General features: G+C 65.9%; 2 protein-coding genes across 2 annotated transcripts; both read right to left on the bottom strand.

The window, feature by feature from the left end:
- Window positions 1–73: 73 nt before the first annotated feature.
- NTN3 (netrin 3) lies at window positions 74–2,613 on the bottom strand. The gene is made up of 6 exons (XM_068969328.1): window positions 1,686–2,613; window positions 1,426–1,614; window positions 1,186–1,335; window positions 967–1,017; window positions 758–832; window positions 74–423 (listed from the first exon to the last, which is right to left on the bottom strand). The coding sequence occupies exons 1-6, from the start codon at window positions 2,611–2,613 to the stop codon at window positions 74–76; spliced, it is 1,743 nt and encodes a 580-aa protein (XP_068825429.1).
- Window positions 2,614–7,551: 4,938 nt separating this feature from the next.
- TEDC2 (tubulin epsilon and delta complex 2) lies at window positions 7,552–11,767 on the bottom strand. The gene is made up of 10 exons (XM_068968639.1): window positions 11,738–11,767; window positions 11,550–11,648; window positions 11,254–11,324; window positions 10,753–11,155; window positions 10,239–10,292; window positions 9,575–9,677; window positions 9,312–9,411; window positions 9,120–9,221; window positions 8,303–8,490; window positions 7,552–8,049 (listed from the first exon to the last, which is right to left on the bottom strand). The coding sequence occupies exons 1-10, from the start codon at window positions 11,761–11,763 to the stop codon at window positions 7,888–7,890; spliced, it is 1,308 nt and encodes a 435-aa protein (XP_068824740.1). The 5' UTR covers window positions 11,764–11,767; the 3' UTR covers window positions 7,552–7,887.

Here is an 11,767-nt window from a genome sequence, read left to right on the forward strand (position 1 = left end):
GCACTGGACGAAGGTGAGCCTTGATGACTGCGCCCCGCCCGGCCCCCGCCCGGCCCCCGCCCGGCCCGCAGGCTCAGGCAGTCCCACAGCGCCCCCGTCGCTCGCGCCGCTGCAGCCTCCGAAGGCGTCTCGTCCACGCATCCCGCCAGGGCAGCACGAGGCTCCCGCGGGCGGCGCTGAGCCCCGGCCCCCGGCCCCCGGGGCCCCCGACCACGGCCCCCGGCCCGCCCCCCAGCAGCAGGTAGCGGCGGCCTGGCAGTAGGCGGGGGCAGCCGCAGGCGGCGTCCCGCGCCGGCACCCACAACTCGCTGCTCCCGCGCCGGGCGCGCTCCTCGCCGCTCCGGAACACGGCGAGCACGGCCACCGGGAAGCGAGTCCAGGAGCCACGCGCCTCGCCGCGCGCGCCCACCGCCACCTGCACCGCTGCGGGGGAGGCGAGAGGGGCGGGGTCAGGCGGGGCGGGGCCCCGAGGGGGCGAGAGCCGAGGCGCACACAGTGCCAGCCGGGGTGCGGGTGCGCGTGCGGGTTGGGGGCACGGAGGAAGAACACAAAGAGGACACGCCGCAGCGGGAGCACCGAGAGGCCCCGGGGGCTGGCAGGATGGGGCCAGCGAGCGCGGAGGAGCTGAGGGACTGGCGGGATGGCCTTAGGGGCCAGCGAGGGTCAGGACCTCCAGAGGGAGAGTAGGGAGGGCAAGGTGAGGAGGGACGGGGGTCGGGCAGGAAGCCTGAGGGTGGGAGGCCAGAACGCGGCCTACCGTAGTCCTTCCTGCAGAACTTCTTCAGGCTGATGCGGTAGCTGCCACGGGCAGGTTTGCAGTGCAAGTCGCAGTCTGGGAGGAGGGCGCAAGAGGAGGTTGGCACAGATCCGAATCTCCTTCCCCCCTTCTCCCACCCTCTCCTCCGGCCCTCTGGGAATTCACCGCCCCTCCCCCCAAGGACATGCCCCTCTGGGACCTCTGCTCACCCTGGGGCTCCACAGGACTGCTCTCCTCAGTGGGTCCAGGGACAGGGGTCTCTGTGGGGAGGATAGGATAATGGGCTGCATTTGAAGGGGGGTCAGGGGCATCTGCAGGGCTCAAGAGACAATTGAGGGGAGCTAGGGATCTGCGGGGCCCAGGTAGGCAACAGCTCAGAGCTGGGGTGACCTCTGCCAAAGTAGTCCAAGCAGGGCACCGTCACTCACTAACACAGGGTGCCACCGGAGAGCGGCTCTGCTGGAAGCCGGGGGCACAGCGGTTGCAGGTGAGGCCAGTGACGCCATCCTTGCAGGGACACTGGCCGGTGGTCTGGTTGCAGGTTTTGCCAGCAGCACCAACAGGGTGACAGTCACAGGCTGAGGACAGAAGTGGGACAGTCAGAAGCCCATCTGGGGTTGGGGAAACCCGGGAGGGTGAGGCGTGCAGGTGGCTGGCTGAAGGCTCACCCCTACAGGCGCGGCGGTCACTCAGGGCACGGCCGGGGTCTCGGTAGAAGCCCTCCCGGCAGTAGTGACAATGCCGGCCAGCGGTATTGTGCCGGCAGTTGAGGCAGACACCGCCGCTGCGGCGGCCAGACAGTCGGTACAGCTCCATGTTGAAGCGGCAGCGGCGGGCATGGCCATTGCAGGAGCAAGCTGCGAGGAAGGGTGGGTCAGGGACAGGCCGGCCGGGTCTCAGATCCCCAGGCCACCCTCCAAGGCCTCACCAAGGCAGGCGTGGGCTTCTCGGGCAGTGGCCCTCTGCCACGGCCTGTCGCAGTAGAAGGGCTTGCAGCGGCTGCAGTCCCGGCCCTCAGTGCCGTGCCGGCAGTCGCAGGTCAGGTGGCCTTGGGAGTCCAGCAGGCACCTGGACGCATGCCCATTGCACTTGCAGCGCCCGCCCACCTGGAGCTCAGTGGCTGAGTAAGAGTAAGGGGCTGTGGCCGTGGCGCCCCTGGTGTCTCCTAGCACAGCAGGCCTTGTGAGCACTACTTGAATGTCCGTGGCGGTCACCCAGTCTTGGAGCACTGGGCTGCTGTCCAGATCCAGGCCTGGCGGGCTGCCGTCCTGCACACTGAAGGCCAGCAGGCCACCACCGTCAGGCTGGGCCTGGGGCGCGGGGAAGCATAGGGCTTCGGGCCCCGGGCCAGCTGGGCCATCGGCAGGCGCAGGCAGGCGGCCGTAGTCCAGGCCACAGTGGGAGGAGAAGAAGCCGAGTGGGGTCCAGCTGCGGCCGTGGTCCTGCGACTTGAGCAGGGCCAGGGAAGTGGGGGGCGCCGAGCAGAAGCGGAGGCTCACGAACATAAGCTCAAAAGCCTTGCCCAGGGGCACTGTGAGGGTCACGTTGTGGGGCACCTGAGTCAGGGAGTCCGAGCGCCAGCACACCGGGTTGGCGGTGCCGCCTGTGGAGGTCAGGAGGGCGGCGGGGTGCGCCCGCCGCGGGTCCGAAGCGTCGCAGGCCCGCGTAGCCGGCCGCCCGCACGTGCTGGAGGCCAGCACCTCGCGGCCCAAGGCCGCGTTCACCAGGCCCGGCACGCAGCCGCGGGGCGCGCCCCCGTCGTCATGGCAGGGGTCGGCGGGCGCCGGCGGCCCCGGGCTCAGCGCGGCCGAGAGCGTGCCCGCGGTCAGCAGCAGCCCCCAGGGCCAGCCGGGCATGGCCGGAGCCGCCGGGGCTCAGCCGGCCGGCCGGGGCCCCACGCCGCTGCCCTCGGGAGAGAGAGAGCCCGGTCCGAGGCTCTGCCCGCTGGCCTGGGGTGCCGAGCCACCAGAGCCCCCGGGCGGCCCCAACCGGGGCCCAGAGGTGGGCGCTAACGCGGGCACGCTCCGGGCCGAGCGGAGCAGCGGGGACTCCCGCGGGGCCTGGAGCGTTGACAGGCGTCGCCCCCGCCCTCGGCGCCTCCGCCCGCAGAGGTAGCACCCGCCGCCCGCCGCTCGTACTCACCCACCGAGGGCCGGGTCGAGCAGGTCTCCCGGCCTCCCGGGACGGGCCGAGGGCGGGCGGGGCCTGGGGCGCCCCAGCCGCCGCCTCCTCCCGGCTGCAGCGAGGGCGGGCGAGCTGTGCCAGGAGGGGGTGGGGGGCGCAGCGGGCTCCAGCCTGGGCTCAGCCGGGGGCGGGGCTGCTCGGCCGGGAAGGAGGGAGGGGAGAGGAGGGGGCCGCGTCGGCAGAGCCGGAATCAGAAGCAGATTCAGACGCCGGCCGGGCCAGCGGGGGAGGGGGCTGGGAGGCCCTGGAGCCGGGGGTGGGGCCGCGGAGCCAGGAATGTGCTGGCGGGAGGGGGCTGGAGCGGGTGGCCCCGCCACGCAGCCCGTGGGGGACCACCCAGCCGGCCCCCGGCCCGCAGCCAGGCTCTGACTGCTCCTGGGGTTGTGCCACGTGCTGGGCGGGGGTCTGGCTGCCTCCTCCCTCAGGCCCCTGAGGCACGCCGGGCCCTGGAGCTGAAGACTGGGTCCCGGATGCTCTCCTGGGTCCCTACAGGGCACACTCGGGGCAAAGGGAACCAGGCTGGGCTGGTGGTTGTGGGGGTGTCCCTGAGGCAGCAGTCTGCTCCAGCAGAAAGAATTCAGGATTGGGGCCAGGTCTGATTTCGAATCCATGCTGCTCTAGTTTCTAGTTGTGTGGTTTCGAGTCCTCAACCTGCCCAAGCCTCAATTTCCTCATCAGCCAAGATGCCTATTATTCCCCCTTTGCTGTTGGCATTTCCTGAGCCGCATAGGAGCTCAACAGACCTGAGTTGCGGCAAAGCGTCCCAGGAAGGGGCAGCCCCACGCGGTTGGGGCAGGAACACCAGAATACATCCACCGGGGAGCATCTCTGAGGCCTGAAGCTCCACATGGGAGGCTGACCCCAGGCCAGCCTAGCTGTCAGTGGAGACACCACGGGGGTGTGTCTCTGAGGCGGGGCTGCCACCCTCAGTTGGGCCAGAGACACTGCAAGGACAGAAGAGGATGGAGAGAAGCAGAATCCTGTGTACAGAGGCGGATACTGAAGGACACACCTTGGAGGAGCAGCAGGAAGACAGGGGGCTGGGCCACCTGCAGTGACTGACACTCTCTGGTGGGGCCCTTTACCAGGCGTGAGCAGCTCAAATGCAGGGGGGGGGAGTGATGGGACTGGTACTGGGGTCTGTCCCTCAACTTCCCAATAAAGAGAATATGCCCCTTAAAACAAACAACCAGGCACAAACGAGAGAGCTGGCAGGGCGCACGGTTCTGCTCTAGGATGGGTCGGTGCAGAAGGAGCGCCTTCCCACCCATTCTCTTCAAGATTCTTCAATCATCACCCCAAACCCATCTGGGATGGGGGGCCCTGGTGGGAGTTGGGGTTGGGGATAGATCCTACTGGGACTGTTACAAGCCCGGAGCTGGCCATGGTGGGGAGAAAGGCCTAGGCCCGGGATAGTGGTTCCCACGGGCCTGAGACAAGCCTCCAGGGAAAGCCTGGCTGTCTGAGCTTCAGGACTCCTGCCTGGAAGGAGGAAAGTGGGGAGCAGCTCCCCTCGCCCAGCCCTGCAGGCTTTGTGTGCCGCACAGCCTCCTGATGAGGTGGGGGAGGGTGGGCAGAACAGCTGGTGGCCTCTGTTGTGGCTGGAGGCCCCCAGGGCTCGACCTGAGGAGTGTTCATGGGGTCAGCAGGAAGGGCCTCTACCCAGAGGGTCACTGCACCATTAGCCCCCCGGGGAGGAGGCTGCGGGCAGCCCAGGCTCTTCCCAGGAGGTATTCATTCTCTTCTGGCTCTGGGGCGGCCCTGGCAGATGGCGTGAGGAGAGCTAGGGAGGGCCTTTCCAACAGCCCCCTTGCCAGCATCAGTGCTCCTTGTGGACTCAGCCATCTGTCCCAGCCCTGGACTGGGGCCTCTCACGCTTTGCACCTCTCTGCTGGCCCTGCCTCCACCTGCAGCCCCAAAGCCTGCTGCAGCCCTCCCACCCCTGCCCTCACCCAGAGGGACAGCCGCTAGCTGTGGGCTTTGGGTACCCATCTAGGGGTCCCAGCAGGCCTCAGGGGGCTGGGGTTTTTCCTTAAAAGGCCAGCTGAGCAAATATTCCTGGCTTAGCTCACTACCTACTCTCCCGCCAGACGCTTGCAAGCCACCACTTGTTCATTTATAGCGCAAACATTTATTGAGCGCCTATTTTGCCCCGAGGGACTTCCACACCAGCGGGGAAGAAAGATAGCTAAGGGAGGGGGACACAGCACACTGTGCCTCGCCCGGAGGTGGGTAGCCACGCCGAGTCCCCGGCCTGCCGCCGCCTTGCGCCTCGCGGGCCGCGCCGACCGCCGCCAGCCCTGAGCTCAGCCAGGCCCGCTCTGCGCGCCAAGCGAGACGCTGAAAGCAGCGCTGGGCGGAGGCGGGTGCGAGAGGGGCAGAGCCAAGTCGGGGGAGGGGAGGGAAGTGGCTCGAAGCCCCCAGAGTTCGGGCCTCCTGAGCGGTCACAACGGAACGCTTGGGGGAGGCGTCTTGCGAGGAGGCTTCCGCGACGCGCACGGCACTGCGGCAGCCGGGCCCAGGCGAGGTCGGCAGGGAGGAGGCGCCGGCTGGCCGTGACCTCGCAGCGGAGGGGGCTTGGCGCGCGGGCTCAGGGCGCCCCCGGCTCCCGCCGCCCCCCGCGCCCGGCCCTCTGCCGCCGCCGCCGCGCGCGCCAGCACAGGAAGGCTGCGGCCAGGAGCCCGAGGCCCGCGCCGAGCGCCGCCAGCGCCGAGCCTTGGGCCAGGTCCAGGCGGGGTCCGCGCAGCGAGAAGGTGATGGCCGTGGCGGCGGCGCCGGCTAGCAGAGCCACGGCTCCGAACGGCAGGACGCAACGCGGCCAGGAGCCCCCCGCGCCGCCGGTGGCCAAGAGCAGCGCGCGGAGAGCCCGGGGGGGCTCGAGGGCCTCGGCCGCGGGCGGGGGCTCGGCCGCGCTCATGCCTGAGACGCGGGGGCTGCGCTCCGGGTGGGTGTGGGTGCTCCCTGCAGCCCCACTCGCCCCGCCACCTCGGAGCGGATTGGCCAGCGAGGCGGTGACGCCAGCAGGGCCGCCGGGGCCAGGAGGTCTTCGCTGCCGCCTCCAGGCGGGGTGTGGAATGGGGCGGGCGGCCGCTGACCGGAGCGGGTCTGCCTTTCTGGCTCTGGGGGGCCTTGTGTTGGGACCCACCCAGACCGCTCCCCTTGTTATCTGCTGGAACCGCCCTGCGCGTGAAGGCTCAGGTGCCCACACCGGCCCGCAGAGCTGGCCCTGGAGAGGTGGGTCACTGAGTCAATAATCATCTGAGCTCCGCTAGAGACGGAGGGGTAGTGCCCTCCTGCCAATAGGTAAGGTGCACAGTAAACAAGTGAAGCAGTGGATGAAATAACTGCGGTGGAGACCAGCTGCTATGGAAACGATTCTCGAGCAGCCGGGAACGGGTGGTAGTGGAGCTCGCCCTGGAGACAGGATTCCTCCAGATCCCAGCACCTGGGAGTAAGCTCTGGGGGCAGGTGTGCCCCACGCCCCTCTCTCTCGCTCCTTCTGCTCGAGCTTCACTCTCCGGAGGCCCTTCAGAGCAGTGAGGGCCTCTTGATTTTTCCCTTCCTACTTTGGTCTGTCACCTGGTCCCCAGTAGCCCCAAAGGCCTGGGACTCCACGTCCAAGGTTTCTGGCCTGTTGAACTGTGGGGCCCTTTACAAATAGTCTCCTGCAGGGTGGGGCCACCCCAAGGCTGCTTCAGCATCACCCAGTTCACCCCCAACACCTGCAGTGCTTCAGGAGGCTCGCAGGAGACCTGGCCTTCTCCAGGAGTTGCCGGCCTCCTGAGGCAGAAGCAGTGTTACTATTGTTGCCCATCACTGTCCACATAGGGGGCCACTGCCCAGCCCTGAGGCTCGTGCTTGGTTCACAGAGGTGTTCACTAAAGACTCACGACAGGGACACCACCGCCTGGCAGCCCTCTTCAGGGCCCAGGGCTGTGAAGCCTGTAACACCATCCTACTCATCTTCACCCCAGCGGTGATAATCACCACCCAGAAAGGCGCTGGGGACGACACATAGTCTTCAAGGATCATGCTGGAAGGCCCACAATAGCAAACAAGTCCCGACGGAAACCCAGAGGCGGTGACCTGGCCCTCTACACTTTCCTGCCTTCCAGGAAAGTGGAAGGCAGGAAAGTGGAAGTGGAAGGAACGGTGGTTCCTTCAGCAGAGGAGGGTGACAGGCCTGTTCCCTGAAGGGGACTCAGTCTGGGGGCCCACAGCAGCCAGAGCGACAGCACAGGGGCCAGGGGTGGAATATGGGTGCCAGGAAGAGAAGGCTGTCGGCAGGCAGTGGCCGCCACGCAGACACTGGCTCTCTCCTCTTTGAGTGAGCCCAGGACTCATCCAAGCACTTGTGGGGAGAGGTTTCATGTGTGCAAGGGCTAGAGCAAGCGGTGAGGCCCCAGGGCAGCCCACCTCGAGAGGCCCGGCCCCCTCCCTTCAGTACAAAATGGGTATGCCCGTTCTTGGTAAATATACTTGATTATGTGCTTGGTAAGTAAAAAACACAAAGACAAAAACAAACATGCACCAAGTCCCACCTTTGTATGATTTAAAAATACATTCTTTTTAAAGCAGTTTTAATGTCACACAAGTGGCTTATAAGTGTAAAGCAAGAGAAAACAGGTAGCTAAGCAAAGTCCCCACAGCCTCTGTTCTCCCAAGCCTGTGGAAGGCCAAGCAAAGCCAAACCCTGACCAGCAGGTTCAGCAAATGTGAGGAAGGCCCTAAGTTCCCCAGAAAGAGCCAGGGGCAGTCCCCGCCAGGTGGAAACCTGGCTTCCCAAGGGGGCACAGGACCCTCTGAGTCCCCCGCTCACCGCACCAATGAAAATGCCCTTGATGCCGATTTAATTACTAGGAAGGTGGGGGGTCTCGCCAACAGTCGCGCTGGGGGCAGAGCCAGCCTGCCTTGTTGTGGGCTCGGGGGCTGGGGTGGGCCTGGCCTCAGGGAGGGCTCAGTCGGTCAGCAGGCTCATCTTGCAGGACGGTGAGGAAGTGCTGGCCCCCCTCACAGAGCAGGCAGTGCGCAGCCCGGCACAGCGCCAGCCAGGGGCGCCCCAGGGGCTCCTGCTCTCTCAGCAGGGGGAGCAGTTCAGCCATCAGGACCTGGGGGTTGGTGAGGGCCAAGGGCTCAGGGGGGCCTGGCGCACTTGGGGGGACCCAATCTAGGGCAGGAGTCGAGGCGCCACACTCCAGTCCGCACTCCACCTCCCAAAGTTCCAGCATGCTCACACGGGCCCTCCCCTCCTCCTTCCCTGGTAGATCTTGGGGGCTGAACCAAGAGGATCAGCCTGGAGTCCTCCCCATGGCCCACGGCTCCTGCACACACAGTGACCCACACCCCCGAGTCTGGAAGTACCTTTTCCAGATGGACCTGCTGGTCCAGCATGGCCACCCGCAGCCTGAGGGCTGCCAGGGTCTGCAGCTCCTGGGTGCTGGAGTAGAGAAGCAGCTGGGGGCTCCACACTGGGTCTGCGCTTCCTCCACAGGGCAAGGCAGCCCTGGGGGGGCCCTCAGGCCACAGCCCTTGCGGCTGTTCCACCACCGCTGCAAGGACAGGGGACACCACCCAGGGCTGTTTTTCCCAGGCTCCCGCAAGGGGTGTGAAGTACCCCCTTGCCTCCTGGGTGAAGCCCTGCTGTCCACGAACAACTCTCTCTTGCAACAACTAACAGTGTGCCAGGATCTCTGATTCTCACAAGAAACTTTCCCATTAAGTGGATAAAAGCACAAGCTACTTAGACTGGTGGGGTCTGTGTGTGGGCAGGGGGGCTGGAGCGGGGGTGCTGCACTGGCCAGCTCCACAGCTTAACTACTGAACACTCAGGATCCCGAAGTGGACATGGGAAGGGCCTGCCTGCCTGCCTCCACTCCCCTGGGGGTGCTGTTCAAGTCCCCACAGTCCTCCCTGTCACTAGAGGACTTCGACACTGACCAGGTTTTCCCGGTAGTTCAGAGGTAAAGAATCTTCCTGCAATGTAGGAGACACTGGAGACTTTGTTAAGATCTCTGGATTTGGAAGACCCCTGGAGAAGGAAATGTCAACCCACTCCAGTATTCCTGCCTGGAGAATCCCATGGACAGAGGAGCCTGGCTGGCTAGCCCATAAGGTCCCAACTTAGCAGGCTCACACGCACACAGTATGGCTGGGGTGGGGGTTCGGGGGCGGGCCTCACCCGAGCGCAGCTCCTGCAGCCTGTGCAGACACTGCCCTGCCAGAGCCTGCAGCCCCTCCAGGGTGAGCAGGCTGCGGTACTCCTGCATCCAGTCCTTGGGGTCTACACGAGAGCCGGGGGGTCACAGGCCAGGTCCATGAGGGTCCTGAAGCCCTCCCCCTCCCGCCGAAGACCCGACTCGGGACCACTAACCTGCTGTGAGCGCCTCCCTCATTCGAAGCCTCAACATCGAGCAGGCCTTCTGTAGGCGCCCCACCTCTGCCGTGCTGAGCATGGAGCCGGGCAGGCCTGCCTGCATGTGGGTCAGGGAAACTCCCCCATGGCCAGGCCCCTTCGCTCTCCCCCAGGGCTGGGTCCCAGCCTGGCTCTGGCCCTTCCTGGAGTAGCTCCTCCTCACACTCTAAACCAGGTTCAGAGCCAGAACCTCTGCAATGATCCCACCCTGGCAAGGATACGGCTGTCTGCATTTTCTGGAGGAACTGGGTTTTGGCGGTGGTGGCAGCAGCAGCAGCATCCGCAGAATCCCCGGTCTGCATCGAGCTGAGCTGGGCCCACAGGCTGGACGCACACATGGGCAGCCCGCAAACCAGAGAGTAACGTGTAATGATGCCAGCCGGCGGGCTGGGGCCCTGGGAAGTAGGCGAGGCCAAAGGGAGGGGCCCAGGGAACTGAGGGGACACTGTCCATGGAGAGGGGACAGAGCTGACCCACTCAGGGAAATACCAGGAGAGAATTCCAAGGAAAAGGGGAGAGAAGCCAGCACTGACGGAACCAGAGCTCTGGGCGCTGGCTCCATACCTGGCACAGCGGGTACACCTGAAAGCACCACCTGGCTTAACCCCTACGACACTTCCACAACCTGGGACCTGGGGACACCTGGCGCCCTGCTCAAGGTCTCACAGTGGAGAGGTTGAGCTGGATCCGCGAGAGCAGCCTAGGGCAGCGGACTCTCCTGATGTGAGAGTGTCACCGCCCAGGAAAGGAAGCAAAAGGGCCTGCAGGCCAAGTCTCTGCCTCCCTGCTCTCCCACCCCACGCCCCCACCCCCCCACCCCCACTCCCCTGGCTCCCCCTCCCCTCCCGGGGTCCCGCATCCCCACCATGCCCCCACCAGCCTCACCGAGCATTCCGGGAAGCCGCCTTCCTGAAGGCCTCTGGCAGCCGCAGTAGAGCCCTGTTGGGAAGCTGGCGCTCAGGGCAGCTCTGTCCCACTCTGGGGGCTGCAGGCCCCACTCCCCACTCAGAGCCCAGTGAGGGGTGAGGCTCTCCCAGCCCTCAGACAGGGCTTCCAGAGTGACCACGGGAGCCAGCCCAGCTGGGGTCCGCCTGGGAGAGAGGAGAGCAGAGCCCAGGCCATCTCCAGTGCATCTGGAGCCCCCATACGGGGCACAGGAACAGCCAGGGAGGAGAGAGGGACAGGCCCCGCACATCAAACATGGCACCATCACTGCTAACAGTTCCACCTACCAACTTCTGGGCTGGGGACTCATGGGGTGACATCCCAGGGCTCCCCAGGCCCACACCCACTCAGTGCTGGGCCCTCCCTATCATCCCAAATCTAGCCTCCTACAGCTGCCCAGGATCTGATCAGGCAGACAGTAGCTCCTCTACGGGATGTCTGCTGGGGAACTCACCCCTTATCCTTGAGCGTAAAAGCTTCTGGAAACTGAGAAGCAGCCTGGGGGACAATCTGCTGGTCCCTGAGGCCTGCTTCAGTCTTGTTGGCTCCGGCCCCCTGCCCCATATGGGTGCCATCTCCCACCAACAGAAGCCTGCGCCCAGGGAGGTCCTTTGCGGGCACCCAGGGGTGGTGGACACCCCTGGGGGGTTTTGTCTCAGGTGCACGGCTGCCAGTGCAGCGTGAGGTGCTGGGTGGGGCAGAAGCTTTGGTTGCAGTGGAAGCGGACCCAGACTTCAGGCTGGGGACCTTGACTCCTTCTCCAGCCTTAGAGAGGCCTTTTCGCACTCGTACTGCCTTCTCCAGTGCCTGGGTCAGAAGCTCCAGCTCCTTGAGGTCCTGGGGGCTGGGTGGGCATGCTGTGAAAGCCGAGAGTCAGGTAGAGGCCCCTGATCACTGCCAGCCAGAAGACAGGCAGGGGATGGCACCTGCAGAAGGTGGGGGGGCTGAGGTTTACCTGAAGATGGGGCCTCCTCATTAATTTCTGGCCCTGGGGTTGGCTCCGGAGCCGGAGTCTCGGCTGGTTCCCTGCAAGGACACAGGGCAGCCGTGGCAAGGCCAGAGCCCAACAGATCCCCATAATAGTCTGGCCTAGGAGTGGGAGCCCCGTTCTCAGGGCCTCAGGAAAAGCGGGGGGCACTGGTAGCCCGCAACTCAGAAGTGAGCGCTGAGCCCAGCCTCCCGGCCCGGGGCTCCAAGCAGGGTTCTGACGGCCCGAGGGCTGCCTAGCCGGGTGGTCCCGGGGTCGCGTACCAGACCCGCAGCAGCCGCCGGGAGACTCGCAGGCTCTGCTCCAGCTGCCGTTGTCGCTCGGCGCAGGAGTCCAGGGCGTCCCGCAGCTCGGCCACCAGCCTGGGAGGGAAGCACCGGAGGTTCAGCGACCGGCCGTCCTCGGGCCCCGCTGGCCCCCGCCCCCGCCCCTCCAGCGGCGCGGGACCCACCGGCGAGAGCACTCCGCAGGCACCATACCA

This window comes from Capricornis sumatraensis, chromosome 3 (genome assembly GCF_032405125.1).
Source record: "Capricornis sumatraensis isolate serow.1 chromosome 3, serow.2, whole genome shotgun sequence".
NCBI lineage: Eukaryota > Metazoa > Chordata > Mammalia > Artiodactyla > Bovidae > Capricornis > Capricornis sumatraensis.

Bases quoted from the DNA above. Each gene is read 5' to 3' on its own strand.
- NTN3 (XM_068969328.1), bottom strand. From the start codon at position 2,613: ATGCCCGGCTGGCCCTGGGGGCTGCTGCTGACCGCGGGCACGCTCTCG. The intron at 1,615-1,685 runs GTGAGGCCTTGG...CCTTCCTCGCAG, and splicing joins AGAAGCCCACGCCTGCCTTG to CTTGCTCCTGCAATGGCCAT. The intron at 833-966 runs GTGAGCAGAGGT...CCCTCCTCCCAG, and splicing joins CAGTCCTGTGGAGCCCCAGG to ACTGCGACTTGCACTGCAAA.
- TEDC2 (XM_068968639.1), bottom strand. From the start codon at position 11,763: ATGGTGCCTGCGGAGTGCTCTCGCCG. The intron at 11,325-11,549 runs GTACGCGACCCC...GTGTCCTTGCAG, and splicing joins CGGCGGCTGCTGCGGGTCTG to GGAACCAGCCGAGACTCCGG. The intron at 9,412-9,574 runs GTATCCTTGCCA...ACCCACATGCAG, and splicing joins TCCAGAAAATGCAGACAGCC to GCAGGCCTGCCCGGCTCCAT.